Here is a 17,365-nt window from a genome sequence, read left to right on the forward strand (position 1 = left end):
TCTGATGAGTTTTCTTGAAAACTGCCCCTTTAGAATAGTTGCCTGATTACTATTATTGTGTGGTTGTTGTTGCTGTTGTTGATTTCCTTCAAGTTGCTTCTGACTTCTGGCAATGCTAAGGTTTCATGGGGTTTTCTTGGCCAGATTTGTCCAGAGGAGCTTTGCCATCCTCTGGTAATGATTGAGTTGCAAGGCTGTTGCATTTTTAAGTACTCCAAGTGAAGCTTGAGCTGTCAAACAGCATTGTGTACATTACGTTTGAGTAGTGCACGTGTCAAGAGTTCTGCCATTTAGGCAGAAAAATTAACATTGGGGAATACCAGAAAGGCTCTGCCCTTCTTCCTCAACGGTGCCCCACTATTTTGCAGGCCTTTTTCTTGGTTTGTTTTAAACTCTCTCACAGCCCTGAGCCACATCCTACTCCTGATTTTGCATTTGTTTATCTGGCAACTGAGAGCATAGTGGGTTTTTTCCCTTTCTGAGGGGCTTTGTTGTTGTCATTGTGTGCCTCTGTCATAGGATCTTCTTGACAATGTTCTTCAGAGGGGGCTTGACGTTGCCATCTTTTGAGGCTGAGAGAGTGTGACTTGCTCAAATTAACCCGTGGGTTTTCATGGCTGAGCTGGAAACTCACACTATTCCTCTGTGGCTTTGTGAGTACAGAGCAGAACTGGTGGCCCCACAAAACACAGAGGGTGCCAAGAGACCCGGCGACTGGAGCATGATGACAGCAGGACACGAGGGAATTAAGCTAAGTTCTGCAGTATTTAATAGCAGCAACGACCTAGATTACCGCTCTACACTCTTAGGGTGCTGCTATTCCACTTTAACTGCTCTGGCTGCCCCCTGTTGCATTCTGGGATTTGGAGTTTAGGGAGGGGCATTTAGAATCCTCAGCCAGAGAGCTCTTAGGCCTCACTGAACTACAAAACCCAGAATGCAACAGGAGGCAGCCAGAGCAGTCAAAGTGGAAGAGCAGCACTATAGGAGTGCAGTGCGTGGTAATGTGGAACGTTTATTTATATCGCCCTTTTAACGAAAGGGCGGAACACCAGGCGCGCGTGTGTGTATATATAAAATCAAGGACACATTAACAGAAAGGGGCTTCTGCCGCCATTTTGTGTCGGGGCACAAACACGCCCCCAGCCTCTCTCTCCAAAGCGCCGCTAAATGAGCGGTCAGTGAGGCCCCGCCCCCCGCGCTCTAAAACGGAAGTGACGCGCCCTCCGCGGCTCCGTCAACCGGAAGCGGAAGTACCTAGGTTTCCATGGCGGCGGCAGTGGCGGAGGCTCCGGCGCTATGGCGGCGCCTGTTGCTGGAGTACTGGCCCCGGGGCAGACCGGTTTGGGCCGCCCTCCTGGGCCGCCTCTCGGACCGCCTGACCCGAGGCCGAGAACGCCGCGCTCGCAGGTGACGCTGCCGCTGGGAACCAGTGGGCCGGGAGGGAGGGGGCTTCACGGCTGCTGAGGGCCTCCGGCTGATTCGGGGGTGCATCACCCGGAATCCCATAACATAGAGCCATGGCCATCAAAGTGGCATCAAACTGGGTTATCCCTGCAGTGTGGATGCAGCCGGGGAAAAGGTGGGTGCATGGGCAATTGCGGTGTAATTAGGGAGGGAAGATAAAGCTACTAATGCCATGCTTTCTGGTTGCTAATCGCAGTCAGGTTGACTTATTCAGCCAAGCACCTCAAAATGTAGGACACTCAAGGGAAAATGGAGGACGCGACCCTCCACAAAGCTTAGCAAACCCTCATTAGCAATGCAAATTCCTGCTGCTTCTTGGGCTGTACTTGCACTGCAGAAGTAACCTGCTTTGGCACCACTTTTTCTCAGTGCCTTTCGTAGTTTTGTGAGCCTTCTTTTGTCACAGAGCTCTGGTGCCCCAAGAAACGACAGTTCCCATAATATCCATAGCATTGAGTCATGGAGGTCAAAGCGGTGTCACACTGGATTATTTCTGCGGCGTAGAGCAGCCTTCGTTGGGCTCGGAACAGAGGACGCTTTGAAATTCTTCCTGGACATACTATTAAAATGTAGGGCGTGTCTGGGACAAGGAGGACATGTCGTCCCCTGACCTGGACTGATGGTGATCCTGCGGATGAGAGGCCTCCAGGCTTCCCTGTCGTTGCCAGCTCTGCTCAGGTCCTGCAGACTCAGGGCTGACCTTCCTTGAATGAGTCTGTCCACCTGTAAAGCGGTCTCCTTCTTTTCCTGCTGCCTTTCACTTTTGTGTGTGCATGTATCTTCAAATTGCCTGTTGACTGTTGACCCAGGACTCCCATCAGGGTTTCCTTAGGCAAGGAAGACTCAGATGGTTTTGTCAGCTGCTCCTGAAATGCAGCCTACAGCAGTTGGCATTCATTAACGGTTTCCCATCTAAGTACTAACCAGGGCTCACCCTGCTTGCAGAATGTGATGCCTTTAGGGTATTTAAGCCCTATCTATCGGATGATTGCCAGCTGGGAATTCAAAGCAGCTAAGCAGGTACGATTCCTGAACACACCGCCAGCACTGAGAAGACTAGGAACATGTTACATGCATGTGGTTAGATATCTTCTCAGTGTGTGTGTACATGTGTGTTCAAGTCACTTATGGTGACCCCATGAATTTATAGGAGGTGTTTTGTCATTCCCTTCCTCTGAAATATAGCCTACAGCACCTGATATTTCTTGACAGTCTCCCATCCAAGTACTAACCAGGGCTCATCCTGCTTAGTTTCCAAGATCAGACATGATCTGGTGCCTTTAGGGTATTTAGGCTTCCAAATCCATGGTGAGTTCAGAGATGGAATAAGATTCACAGTTCAGGCCATTGCACTAAAATGGCTCTCGAGCTGGAAACTGTAGAAGAGGGCAGCCAAAAATGTTGGAGGGGCTGGAGGATCTCACCTGTGAGGAAGAGTTACAAAGTTTGGGACCACTAGAAGAAGAAAAAGGCTACTAGTCAGGATGGCTGTATATTGCTGTAAGTGACAGCTGCTCTGTATCGATATTAGTTTTTGAGGATGGGGAATAGAGCATGCACTTTCAGTCCTTTCCTCTAGCTGGGCTTCACACAGGCATCTGGTTGGCCACTTTGCAAACAAAATCTTGGACTACATGATCCTATAAGGCTATTACAAAGGTTCTTCCTGATGACAGCATTGCTTGCTGTTTTCCCTTTTGTACAGGTTTCCCCATCCCCAAAGATTGAAATGCCTCTTCTAACACTTGTGTTCCAGCTGTAAAAGTTTTAAACAAAATAAATGCAAATGTCTTTGTTCTCACTCTTTTGTCCTCACCTCTGGAATGCAGCTCCCATGAAAACTTCTCTGAAATTGAATTTGATCTTTGAGCAGAATCATATTCCCAAAGACTTGATCTAAATTTGGTAAAGGTATGAAGTGAGCTGTGAGAGCTAGTGTTGGGTAGTAGTTTGCATGTTGGACTAGAACACTGGGAGACTAGGGTTTGAATTTGAGACTAGTAAAATTTTCAGGGGACATGGCAGCATGTTTTTGGACATTCCTTGACCTCTAGGACAGTGGTTCCCAACCTGTGGGTCGGGACCCCTTTGGGGGTCGAATGACCCTTTCATGGGGGTTGCCTAGGACCACTGGAAAACACCTTTTTAATTACAGTTATGAAGTAGCAATGAAAATAATTTCATGGGTTTGCGTCACCACCACATGAGGAACTGTATTAAAGGGTCGCGGCATTAGGAAGGTTGGGAACCACTGCTCTAGGAGGTCAAGGCAAACATTTTTCGTTGAAAAATTGTGCAAAATTTCATTTTGACCCAGGGGCTGGTTTGTGTGTGTGTGTGTGTGTGTGTGTGTGTGCGCGCGCGCGCATGCATACGTGTATCTCTATGTATGTGTCTTCTGTCAACTTATGGTGACCCCATGAATTTCATAGGATTTTCTTAGGCAAGGAATATTCAGAGCTGGTTTTGCCAGTTCCTTCCTCTTAAATATAGCCTATAGTACAGGGGTTCCCAACCTGGGGGTTGCTCGACCCTTTCTCGGGGGTCGTCAAGTTGGGAATCCCCCTGCCTCCCCCTCCCCTTCTCCCCACGGGTGCTGGCGCTGGCACCGCATGGGGAAAAAGGGGACGGGGATGTGTTTGCCTCCTCTTCCAGGTGCTGGCGCTGATGCAGGCACCCACAGGGGGAAGGGGAGGAGGAGGGAGCCCTGACCCTGTCTCCTTCTCTCTGCGGCTGCCAGGAACCCACGGGGAGATGGGGATGGGGTCAGGCCTTCCTCCTCCTCCCCTTCTCTCCGCGGCTGCCAGACAACTGTGGGAGAAGGGGATGGGGACGGGGCTCCTTCCTCCTCCTCTCCTCTCCGCGGCTGCCAGACAACCGTGGGGAGAAGGGGATGGGGATGGGGCTCCTTCCTCCTCTCAACGGCTGCCAGTCAACCGTGGGGAGAAAGGGACAGGAACGGGGCTCCTTCATCCTCCTCTTCTCTCCGCAGCTGCCAGACAACCGCCAGGAGACGGGGATGGGGCTCCTTCCTCCTCCTCCTCTCTCCGCGGCTGCCAGACCAATGCGGGGAGAAGGGGACGGGGCTCCTTTCTCCTCTTCTTCTCTCCGCGTCTGCCAGACCAATGTGGGGAGAAGGGGATGGGGCTCCTTCCTCCTCCTCTTCTCTCCACGGCTGCAAGACAACCACGGGGAGACGGGGACGGGGCTCCTTCCTCCTCCTCTTCTCTTTGTGGCTGCCAGACAACCGCAGGGAGAAGGGGATGGGGCTCCTTCCTCCTCTCTGCGGCTGCCAGACAACTGCGGGGAGAAGGGGACGGGGCTCCTTTCTCCTCCTCTTCTCTCTGCTGCTGCCAGACAACCGCGGGGAGAAGGGGACAGGGACGGGACTGCAAGCCCAGCAGCCTTTATGGCCAGAAGTCCCACCCCTTCTCCCCCAGTGGCCTCCCTAATTGGTTGGGAGGCTGGGAAGAGGGGGGACTTCTGGCCGCAAAGCCCGCTGGGATTTGTAGGCGGCCAAAAGTCCCGCCACTTCCTGGCCTCCCAACCAATCATGGAGGCCGTGGGCGGGACTTTCATCCGCAATGGGGGTCGCGGCCCAACACAGGTTGGGAACTGCTGCTATAGTACTTGATATTCTTTGGCACTAACCAGGGATGATTTAGCTTCTAATATCAGACACCGCTACAAACATTATGGCCCTCCACACTTCAAGAGATCATTTTGGGGCATTTCTGAGAGAGAAAAAATGCTCTAGTGCCCTGGTGATGATTCATAACCAAAGTGTCCGTCTTCTATTTTACTTATGTTAAGAAAGCAAAACTGTAATCAAAGAGGATACACCTGGCTTCCCTGAATCTCTTATGTTGATTTAAAGCTAGGGAGTCAACTGACACCCATGGCAAACATAGTTCCCACGTTCCGCTTCCCCCATCAGATCTCTTCCTGCTGGTAAACTATGCTGCTCAGGTGCCAGGGCCAGAAGAAACCACTTTCTGCAAATGTGGATGATTTCACATCTAAAGTGTTTGTTTTACACTGTGTTTTACTGTACTTGGCAAGAGTCCTTACACAAAGCAAGCCTGTAGATCTTTGTTGTAAAGTAGCATTTTCTTTTTCCCTGTCTATTTCTTATTTATTTAAAAAATATCCTGGCCTTCAGCCTCCAGAGGATCACAGACTGTTAACAAAGTTAATGTTAAAATAAGAAAATCCACATTGTTGTAATGCCTTTATTAGGGCAAAGTATAAAATTTACAAACATGTTGCAAACAATATTAAAATAACAGTCTTCAGTATATGCCACCCATGAAAGCGATTCTCTTAATTTGGTGTGTGGATGTGTTTCTCAAAATATGAGAATTGCAGTTAATTGTATTCTTCCTTAAGGGTAAGGAACAGAGGACTGCATCAGGGGCTGTATTTTCTTCAGCCACCCATCACATGTAGGTATTGAATACACCAGTATTTCATCAGACCTGCATTTCTAGTACAGTGCGCCCATGCCATACACAGGTACACTATACGTGGCTTTCAACGTACGCTGAAGCTGCGGGACAAAAGAATGAATGGCACGTGCACCCTCCCACAACCACAAGCCCTATTATATTGAATGGGGCTTGAGCATATGCGGTTTTTGGCTTATGCCAGTGTATGTCCATCCGGAACAGATGCCCCCGTAAGATAAGGCTCTATTGTAATAATATAATTTTGAACAAGTGTAATACTTGTGTATGCATGATAGGACAAGAAGAGCTGTGTGGGATCAGAATAAAGACTCATCTGGTCCAACATTCTGGTCCATTGACAGCCTTCACCTTCCTGAATTTATTAATTCTCTTTTTAGAGGCATCCGCGTTGGGAGCCAGCACTACATCTTATGACAGAGAGTTCCATAATTTAACTCTGTGCTGCATTAAGAAGTACTTCCTTTCATCTGTCCTGAATCTGCCACCATTTGGGTTCACTGGATGATCCAGGCTTCTAACATTATTCAAGAAGGGAAAACACACACACACACACACACACACTTTGCCTGTCTACTTTCTCTGCAAGATGCATAATTTTACACATGTCTAGCAGGGAAGCCCTTTTATACATGTCTGTCGTGTCTTCCCTTTCTTCTAAGCTCATTATAATCTGTCCTTATAGCACAGTTGTTGTAGTTTCTGATTTAGGGTGGGAACAGACTGGCAAGAAGGTGTGGTTTGAAGCTACCCAGCTGAAGGTGCATTGGGATCATGGCAAACACACGCCGTGGCCCCGATCCACCTTGAACCAGGCCTTTTCCGCTCTTATTTGGGCTGGGAAAGGGAAGCTTTTCTGGCCCCGCCACAATTTCGGGGCGGCTTCAAGATGCTGCTGGAGCATCTTGAAGCCGCTCGCATCTAGGCAGGTGACCTGGTTCCAGGCATCTTCAGAATGTGCTCCATGTAAACACTGTATTCCCAAGATGCCCCAAGGTGTCTTTAGTGGGCTGTCTGTTCCGGCCCTATATTAATCTTCCTAATCAGCATTATGGTCTTCAGCTGGGGTGGGCAATGGTGGAAGGTTAGGGACCCACATGAACCCCTAGAAGACCTTGGAGAGCTGTACCTGCTCACATAAAAAAAAGTTGACCTCAGACTCCTTTGGGGGTTCTGGGACATTTTCATCACATTTTGGGTTTCCAAAAAGGCCTCTCCTTGGGCTTGAATTGGCCCAGAAGCTGCAAAATGTGGTGGAAATGCACCCATGCCTCCTAGTGGACATTTTGAGTTGTTCAGAGGCCCACAAGTAATACATGCAAAGTATCTTGTACCACATGCAGGGCCAGATGGACCAGTTCCTGTTTCTATTTTTTTTAAGCACGTGAGGATAGCTTTTGTACTACAGTTCGTCAGTCTTGCATTATCTGGGGAAATTACTTGCTGCTGGTGTTACAGGAAGTATATTGCATTCAAATGAATTCTTTATTTTCTTAGCAGATGTTCTGACTTTTTCTTCATGCCACCTCATCTGTGTACAGTAATACATACTGTATTAAAAACAAACCTTTCCTTTTAAAAAATGCATTCTAAAGAAATAGTAAACAATGGTTTCTCTGGTTAGAAACTTCCTCTCTTAGCCACAGTTCCTATCCTTGGTTCCCAGGGCATACTTTTCTTGCCAATTTCCATAAAGAATCGATTTCTAGAAAAGTGGCTGAATAGATTCTCTGTGGTCTGTGGAGCAAGGAGAAAATCTGTCCAACACAACTGCAAAATCTGATACTGTATTTTTACGTCAGAGTCAAGTGGCTTTCATGGGAATTTTGTTTTCAAAATGCTTTGTCCTCATGATTATGAGGGGGAAATGTTAAATAGTTGGATACTCTTTGTGTGTCAAGTTTACTTAACACCATACAGCTGCAAATCTCCTGGGTTTTTTTTAAAAAACATCCATTCAAGTATATATTACTCTTATTTTTGCTTTTCACTTCTGTACTTAGCACTGTTACATTAAGTCTCAATTTGTAACGAAATATTCAAAAGCAGTCTATACGAATCTGCTTTATCAAATCCAAACCTATATGTGTATTCGATTACAGTGGGCCTTTGGTATCTATCGGAGTTTGGTTCCAGGACCCTTGTTGGATACCAAAATTTGTGGCTGCTCAAGTCCCTTAACATATATTGACATAATAAAATGCTGTACCTTGTATAAAATGGCAAAATCAAGGTTTGCTTTTTGGATTTTTTTTGGGGGGGGGCAGGGATATTTTGAAGTCATTGGTAGTCGAACCCATGGATGCAGAATCTGTGGCTACAGAGGACCAACTGTACAGCATTATGTGTTATATGGATATATAATCTGTTTTAAGAATGGATTCCAGGATATGTGAGCACAGAATTCTAGGTTATATGCATATCTTTGTGTCCATGTTCTGGGTTAAACTGAATTAGCTGGAGGTATAGCTAACTGTTTAGCTTCTGAAGTATGTGCTAATTCTTAAAGATGATGTATGATTCAAGTTTATTAATACAGAGTATGGAAATGTCCTATATGAAAATATTGTGTTTAGAAAGTGGGTTTTGCCATTGTGTTTGTACTGGGGTTTTGTGTCACTTTTGTTGATGTCTTTCAAGATTTTGTTGTTTTCAATAGTAATTTTTAAATATGGAAATTAATATGTTTCTTTAGAAGCAAGCTTCAATGATGTGATTAGGCCCAAGGTAGAGCCAGAAAAGGGAACCTATGTATAACATCCAGTAAGCATGACTCAGTAAAAGTATTGGAAAACAACAGTTTGAAGGCACATGTTTGAGACTAGCCTTCAAATTGTTTCATGCTTAAGAAAGTTACTCTGAAATCTTTGTTGTGGGTTGTATCAGCATGTTAACAGTAAAGCTTGTTTCCCAGATTCAGTCACAACCTATGCAGAAATACAGTAATACGCACTCAAGCATTCCAGTGAATTAAGAGCTATTGACAAAAGTCACTATTTTGTGGCTTATGTGTGGGTGATGAACATTATGAGATATATCCTGTAATCTCTTTTTGCCTCTGGTGAAGTAGCTGAGGTTGAACAAAAACTGTGGTACTTGAACTTTATCGCAATGTTAGTCAGCTCCTTATTTCCTAAAAATAGCAGTTTCAAACCCCCCAGATTTATAAAAATAGATATTTCAAATTCAGAAAAGAGATCAAGACCTCTGTTCAGTTCATTTTCTTTTCTAGGGAATTTTGACTCTGTGTTTGTGGTATTTGCAGTTTTTTTAAGATCATACAATTTGTTTAATGATATGGGATATGTTAAATGTTTTGTAGGTAGGTGGTATCTTTTCAGAAGTCTACTTGCAGATATTTTTGGTTTATCTGTGTTTCTGGAATGAGTTTCTTTGCTCGTTAATACTGATTTTATTAATTGCAAGAATGTCATTAATAGTAAGACAGTGGGCCTGTATGTATGCATCTGTCCAGACAGCTCAAGACATTTTCCCTGGACCGAGATTGGCCAGTTCAGAGGTCCTGGCTTGATCCCAAAAAGACCATTTGTTTGCCATAGTTTCCAGGAAACTCTGTAGTGACAATCAGAAGGCCAGATGTTCCTATGTGCCCCATATAATAATAATAATAATAATAATAATAATAATAATAATAATAATAATAATACGTTTTATTTATAGACCGCTATTCCTCAATGATCATAGCGGTGTACATTAAAAATTGAATACAACACAAATACAAGGTGACAGTTAAAGGAGGGAGAAGTCTCGTCCTTCAGGCAGTCCCTGATGTTGCTGGGTCTGCCTGATCGCTCCCTCTGAGGCCAAGATGACAGTTGAGGAGGGAGGGGCCTCTTCCTTCAGGCAGTCTAAGATGTTGCTGGTCTGCCTGATGGCTCCCTCTGAGGCCGAGATGACAGTTGAGGAGGGAGGGGCCTCTTCCTTCAGGCAGTCCAAGATGTTGCTGGTCTGCCTGATCGCTCCCTCTGAGGCCAAGATGACAGTTGAGGAGGGAGGGGCCTCTTCCTTCAGGCAGTCCAAGATGTTGCTGGTCTGCCTGATGGCTCCCTCTGAGGCCAAGATGACAGTTGAGGAGGGAGGGGCCTCTTCCTTCAGGCAGTCCAAGATGTTGCTGGTCTGCCTGATCGCTCCCTCTGAGGCCAAGATGACAGTTGAGGAGGGAGGGGCCTCTTCCTTCAGGCAGTCTAAGATGTTGCTGGTCTGCCTGATGGCTCCCTCTGAGGCCGAGATGACAGTTGAGGAGGGAGGGGCCTCTTCCTTCAGGCAGTCTAAGATGTTGCTGATCCAGATCCCTGAAGCCCACCATTATAACCCTTATGCCACATTGGCTCTAATTATTATTTATTATTTATTTAGTGTGCAGTAGTTTAGGAGTTCTTAGCTTAACACCCCCCCAGTAGTTCAGTATGTTCTATACTGGATGTTCATGAATTATGTCACTATCATGTTTGTTCTGAAGGCTTTCAACGTTAGAAGGGGGTGCCGACCATGGGCCACAGCAGGGGCCTTTGGGACAGATGCGACAATAGCAGCCGGTATAGGGTGCATGGTGGCAGCAAGTCCATGGTATAGCAGTGGGTGGGCATGTAAACACCTGCCCATCATTGTGCTGGCCTTGGGACTGACCTACATAGGTCAGAATCAGATTTGGTCTGTGGGATCCTGTCCACCTGCTCAGGCCCAATATATATTTAAAATTTCATAAGTAGATAATCTGAGTGTTCTCTTCAGGCCTGCCATTTCCAATTTCTTATCTAGATTGGCTACTCTAAGTGCCACATGGCAGTGCTGAATGATACTTGAATGTTGGGAAAGTTTAACATTGATGGTGAAATAGCACCTTACACTGTGGAAAAAGAAATTGACCTGTGTGTCTAAATCTTTTATCTGTGTAAAGGTACTAACTAGCTTTGAACTCATAGATCATTGTTGAAAGGAATGTGGCTCTCTAGATGCTGGATAGCAGTCTCCATCATCCATAGCCTGCCTATTCAAATGTCAAGAGATGCTATGAGTTACAGCTCAACAACTTCTAGAGAGTGTTCCTTCCCACCTGCTGAGATGTGTTCCTTTCTTCACAGGGATAGTTCTATCTTTGCCCACCATCAAAAAACAAATCTTAAGGCATCATTTGTTTTGTAGGCCCTAATTTATTAATTATTTATTGGACATACTGATGTCCCACTTTCTTCCAGTGAACTCAAGGCAATGTATGTGGCTCTCCCCCTCCCCACATTATCTTCTCAACAATCCTGTCAGACTGCAAGAGAGTGACTGGCCCAGGAAATAGCATGGGTCATTCAGTAGGGAACTGAACCCAGATCCCTGAAGCCCACCATTATAACCCTTATGCCACATTGGCTCTAATTATTATTTATTATTTATTTAGTGTGCAGTAGTTTAGGAGTTCTTAGCTTAACACCCCCCCCCCCCCAGTAGTTCAGTATGTTCTATACTGGATGTTCATGAATTAATAAAAATGTGTCTGAGCGGGTTTATGATTTCTCTTCACATGAAAAGAATCACCGAAATACATTGATCGTGGTAATTAAGTGAATGAGCACAAATTTGTAATCTTTGTTCTGAATTTATGTAAATAAATGTAGACATGATATAATAAATTAAATATAGGAGGAAAATTTTCCACAAAGTACCCAAGGTATATTATGATATTAAAATAAGTCATATGTTGTTATGTGCTCCAAGCTGCTTCTGACTTATTGTGACCCTAAGGTGAACCAATGGTGAGGTTTCTTATCAAGATTTGTTCAGAGAGGATTTGCCTTTGCCCCCCGCTGAGGCTGAGAGTGTGTGATGTGGTTACCCAGTGGGCTTCCAAGAGTGAGCAGGGATTCAACCCCTGGTCTCTAGAGTCCTATGACTTTATCACACAGGGGAAAATCAGAGGTTTAAACAGGCATTTTCTGGGGAGTATGATTGTCCCCGTGAATGATTTGTTCCTGGAGCATTCCTGGTTCTTCTCGGGATAAGTGCGCTCTAATTGTGACATTGTGTGAAAATCTTCACTGCGATTGTGCAACTGTCCCAGGAAAATGCCTGCTTAAACCCCTGATTTTCCCCATCTGATGAAGTCCCTAGTCCAACGCTCAACCTATTATACTATGGTGGCTCTCAGTATGTAGATATCCTTAATGAATTGTTTGGGACATTTGAAAAGACACTAATACTGTACAAATTTAATGTTTGTAATATTTAAACTGCTGGTCCAATTTCAGTGGTCACTTGGAACTTTGCATTTTATTTGCCTGTTCAAATATGCCCAAAGGGAAGTATTTCTTAAAGTTCTGCTTCTAGTTTAAGGAAAATGGAATTGTTTCCTCCAAATTACTGTAACTCAGGATTGCCAAAGAAGTACCCAGTCCCCACAAACTGTTGAAAAACAAAACTGCTGAGAATTCTTACATACACTGAGTCAGATCTCCAATGTGATGAATAGGTGGTGACAAACTGATGGGCTTTCTGGGAAATTCAGTGGCAAACTGTCTGGGGTTCTTTTTTTTATGTGTGTAAGGAGGCATGTGAACCTTATGAAGATTCAGTGTTTTATCATGAAGCAAGTAAGTGAAATCATCTTCCTGGAATCTGGTCATTTTTGCTTTGGACTCAGAGTTCCTCATAACTAAGAGTTCCTCATAAAATTCTAATAGTTCACGCCTGGGAGTGCTTTGTAGTGAGGTGTGGAGTATTGTTATGGCAAATCACAACCATGGAGCAAGTATGGGTTGTAAGCTATCTACTGAGAATATGTGGTGTTTGTGTGAGGAAATGTCTTGCCAAAGTACAATCATACAGATATAACTTTGCTTGAAATTATTTCCTTTAGGCTCACCTGCCTTTTTTAATTGTAGTCTCTTTCCCAAAAAATCTCAGTCAGGAAATGCCACCTACTTGGTGCTGGCAAATAGCATTTTGCCCTCTCCCAGGTTTGCTGATAATGGTGTTGTGGTGGATGATAGCTTTTTAGCAGTGGATGTGTGTCAACCAAAGATTATGATTTAGTCTTCTTACTTTGTGGAATACGTGCCAGAGGAAAGGATTAACCTCTCTTAGACAAAATGTAATGGTATTTCTTCAGCAAAGACAACTGCTGTTGTTCTATGCCTTCAAGTTGTTTCCAACTTATGCCCACCCTAAGGCTAAAGTATCAAGGGGTTTTCTTGGAAAAAATTATTCTGAGGGAGTTTGCGTTTACCTTCCTCTGAGGTGGAGAGTGCGTGACTTGCCCAAGGTCACCCAGTGGTTTTCTGTGTCTGAGTGGGGATTTGAACCCTTGTTTCTCAGAGTGCTAGTCCAGCACTCAAACCACTGCACCACTCTGGCTCTCAAAGATAATTATGATGCAATAGAAGTAATCTTCTGAATGAAAAGCACACCTAAATAGTGTTCTTTCAGCAAGTGAAACATGAAGAGATTGCAAACAATGGACCTTGGATATAATTCCTCAAACTGCTATCTTCTTACAGTGTAATTTGCTGCTGTTCCTAAATGTTGGTCATCTTTGTTCATTTTCATAGAATCTCTACTGTATAGCCCTGCTAAGAAGTTACTGACATACGCCTTTCCCTTTGGTAAGGCATTTCCTTTCTTGGCATAAATGACCTAGCTGTGACTAATGGAGCTGAAAGGCAGATGTGTAATGCTTTGACTGTATCCCCTTTGCTCACACACCTGGAGGCACTTGAGAGGAAATAGTACATTTATATATGCAACTTGACCCACATCTTTCTTTTATTAGGTCATCATGGCTGCTTTTGGCTCCACTGCTTGTTCCTGCTGCTCCTCAGCTAACAGTTTCACCTTGTTCCCTCTGCTCTGAGGGATCACATAGGTTTCAGTGGATCAGAAACTTGGTCCCAGAGTTTGGAATTGCCAGCTCTCATGTCAAGGTGCTTTCATCTCCGATGGAATTCTATGAACTTATGAAGGTGATTTTCATACCTCCAATATTTGTGCCATGGGGATGTGGGCAGCAAAGTATAGATTTAATAATACAGCATTTTCCTCATGTGCATATATCACCACTTCTGTCTCACCACATCAGAAATGGCAACTCAGGATTTCAGATTGTACAGGATTAAAATCTTTTCTTACTGTCCCTTAATAAATAGACCAGTGTGGTTTTCATCTTATCACCACACTTTCCTAGAACCCAAGGTTAGGATCTGAATGTGATAAGGGGAAAATCTTCTTTCCAAAAATTATATAAAATTCATCTAGACTTGGGGAAAAGGGAGAAGAAAGGGAGTAACTATGTCTCAGTATCAGAGCACCTGTATGCGTTATCAAGTTGCCGGTTTCAGTTTCTGGCCTCCCTGTTAAAAGTTCAGGTAGTGGGATGGGGGAGACCCTTGCCTAAAGTCAAGAGGAGTGCAACTCCTAGCACGGCTAGTAACACAGTTGTGGGTGAGGAATTCTCAGAGTTATAATTCAAAACCTGGCCAGCCACACAATTCCCACACAATGGCCTAAATTTTTGAAGAGCCTCTGTCAGTCATAAGAGATAATTTTAGTTTTATGATTTGCCTCAGAATAAGACAGATGCCCATGTTAAGTCTTTCAGCTTAAGGAGAAACACTTCTTTATCCATGCCTGTCAAAAGCATTTGTTACTTCATTTTAGAAAGAACCAAAAATGTGTACAGCGCACTGCACTGTACGCAGGCTCACCATTCGCAGACTTGAGGTCACATAGACAGTGAGCCCCAATATGGTGAATGGGGGGGCGTGCCCGTGGCATGTGCTGTGCAGAATTTGCCTTATGGGGGGTTCAGAATGGATCCCCTGCATAAGGCGAGGGCGCACTGTATTTAACTTCTTAAAAAATACAAGTCCCCCCCACACGCACCTATTAGCCAATAAGGCTGAGATTCTGACATATGAAGAAAAGTGTTTGTTGAAGTATGCCTGCACTTTCTCTTACAGAATTAGGGTGACACTTAATGTAGGTGCCTAGGGACTTCGCATGTTATAAATTCAGCTTCCTATATCTAGATTCCTTGTTAGATTAATATATTACTGTTATTTTAGTGACATGAAGGCTTTGTGTTGTGGCTACCTGAAAGCTAGCTATGTCTTGCACTTTACCTCTTAATGTATCCACCTCCACCATCAAGAGTTTCTAGAACAGCCACCCCCAACCTGACAACTGATTGGGGATGGTGGGAGGGCTGCTATAGTCTGGGTCTGTCTTTCTCAGCACCTTCTATTTCACTGAACTAGATATGCATGTACAGGTTGTCTGTCTTTCCCAGCTCAACAATATCTATCCCCAGCTCACTTATGGTCAATGTTTACTAGTAATAAGATTTAAAAAAATCAGATATGCTTGATTCCCATCACTAAGTACTCATTGTATACTCATTGGGTGTTTCACTTGATAGACAAATGAGGGAATCTGAATTTCTTTCTCCCTCTCGTGTCTTTCAGAGACAGATTAAGATGGCCAAACATCGAGTAGTTCTGGCTTCACTCTACCTTGGAACAGGACCCCTGGAACAGGAACTAGTAAGTGGAAGGGGCTGTGGGTTGTTGAGAAGATTTGGTTGAGAGATACCCTAATTGAAGCCTTTCTTGGAGATGGTCTCCAATCTTTTATTTCTACTTATTTTTGTTATACGTACCTTTGTGCTAAGAGTTTTTTGTGGTGGCATTAGCAATGCTTTTGAGCATTATAAAGTGAACATTTTGTGTGTTGTTACAGTTTTCATAGCTTTTCAGATTACTAAGTAATCCTCATGGATTACTTTGCTGCTCTCTGCCTTTATTGTCAGCGACAGCCAGTATGCCCTACAGGTATGCCAGTTTGTATTGTATGTAGTATGTATCAACTGTTGGAAGGAGTCTGTCAACACAATATTTTACTTTCATTCCTTTTCTTTGAGGAAATACTCATTGTTCTCCCTTATACAGTATTGCTTTAACCTTTTCTTAGTTTTACTTCCAACTAATGAGGAATTGTGTCATTAGTCTGTGGTGAGATCAGTATTAAAGGCATATTAAATGTTCTAAATTGCTTTCTTTGTACTTTTATGTTAATGTTTTTGTAGAGTGTTAATATATTTGTCATAGGAAAATAATTTACATAGAAACTACTATTTCCTCCCCTTCTTTGGGTGGAAATGAGTGGTAGCTGTCTATCTAACCATGATGGTTGTGTTGTATCCTGAGGATTATTTAGGAACTGAGTGTACTCAGAAAATTGATGTGCAGTGTATGGTTTTGTTTATCTTATATTGCACATGCTTGACTCCTGAGCATGTGGCATGCTTGAGATAAAAGCTTCTTGTGCTTTCATGCCTATGGTATTTCTTTTCTTTCAGGTGGATTGCATTGAAATGGCTTTGGAGAGGTCCTTGCAGGGATGTGGGACTTCCAGTCTTACAGTATCTATTCTCCTTGACTTCACAAGAGGATCTCGGGGTATGTCTGTGTCTGTTTGGTCACAGTGGTTTTTTTCATGTACCCTAATTTAATCTGCTAAGTCTTTGCTGAAAAGTTCTGTGTTTACAAGCTCTTCAAATTAAGAATCTTGGACTTTTTTTTTTTTTTTTTGGGTAAAAGGTAATCAGAAGCTCAAAGTTTCCTGATAGTAGCATCTCTCTCAACTAGGACTAAGCCTTAAGACTTCAGTTTTTCTTCCCTCTTTGGGTCCAAAGCAGGGAAGTAACTACTTACAAGAAATTAGTTACTCTCTCCTCTACATATGTATAACTGTGTTATATTACTCTTGTAATTTGTTGAGGGCTAATCACCCTTTTTTCAGTATAACTTTAAAAATTACTTCTATAGGTATAGCTTCACTAAAAGGTGGAGAGAGAATATAATAGGGTTCAATCATTGCCTGGTACTGTGCGTTCTGTTGTTTAGCTCTCTTCCTCTGTATTGTGTGGATTGTTGCTGGAATGGGAGTATGTACTTGTAAGTGTTGGTGTGTGAATGTGCACATTCATACATCTTTTTTGTTGCCATGAACTTAGCTGCCTGTTTCACTTTTTTCCAAGTTGGAAGAACATGACTACAGTAGAGTGCTCTTATGTGGCTTCATGAATCATTATCATCAACAATAACATTGCTGTTACTCATGCAGTAGCTCCTTGTCCTCCTCCTTGTTGGATTTTGGATGTTCTCAGAATTTACTGTCCATGCTTAGGCCTGATTAGTCTAAAACTTTTTAATTCTGAGCATTCAGATGATTCTCTGCTAAAGTAATTAAAATGTGAAAAAATAGTTATTTTGAAAAAAATGTGCAAGTAAAGAGTTACTTTTAAATATTGTAACTATAAAAATAACTGACCTCTGGGGTGAGTGTGAGTGTTGTACCTATAGCAGTTCCTAAGTACCTTAAAAAGCAACTTTTCGAGCTCTGCTGCAATTTTACCTTGCTATGGTTGG

General features: G+C 43.7%; 1 protein-coding gene across 3 annotated transcripts in view; it reads left to right on the forward strand.

The window, feature by feature from the left end:
• Nucleotides 1-1,259: 1,259 nt before the first annotated feature.
• The window catches only part of PGS1 (phosphatidylglycerophosphate synthase 1), a 37,620-nt gene continuing 21,514 nt past the window's right edge, over nt 1,260-17,365 (forward strand). For all 3 annotated transcript variants that reach the window (XM_089538661.1, XM_089538679.1, XM_089538670.1), the window contains exons 1-4: nt 1,260-1,410; nt 13,711-13,900; nt 15,401-15,478; nt 16,294-16,393. In XM_089538661.1, the coding sequence (XP_089394787.1) occupies nt 1,268-1,410; nt 13,711-13,900; nt 15,401-15,478; nt 16,294-16,393 (511 nt within the window). In that variant the 5' untranslated portion in view covers nt 1,260-1,267. The remainder of the gene's footprint in view (nt 1,411-13,710; nt 13,901-15,400; nt 15,479-16,293; nt 16,394-17,365) is intronic.

Source organism: Sceloporus occidentalis, unplaced genomic scaffold, assembly GCF_023333645.1.
Source record: "Sceloporus occidentalis isolate IW3139 unplaced genomic scaffold, rSceOcc1.0.p SCAF_1, whole genome shotgun sequence".
In the NCBI taxonomy this organism is placed as follows: domain Eukaryota; kingdom Metazoa; phylum Chordata; class Lepidosauria; order Squamata; family Phrynosomatidae; genus Sceloporus; species Sceloporus occidentalis.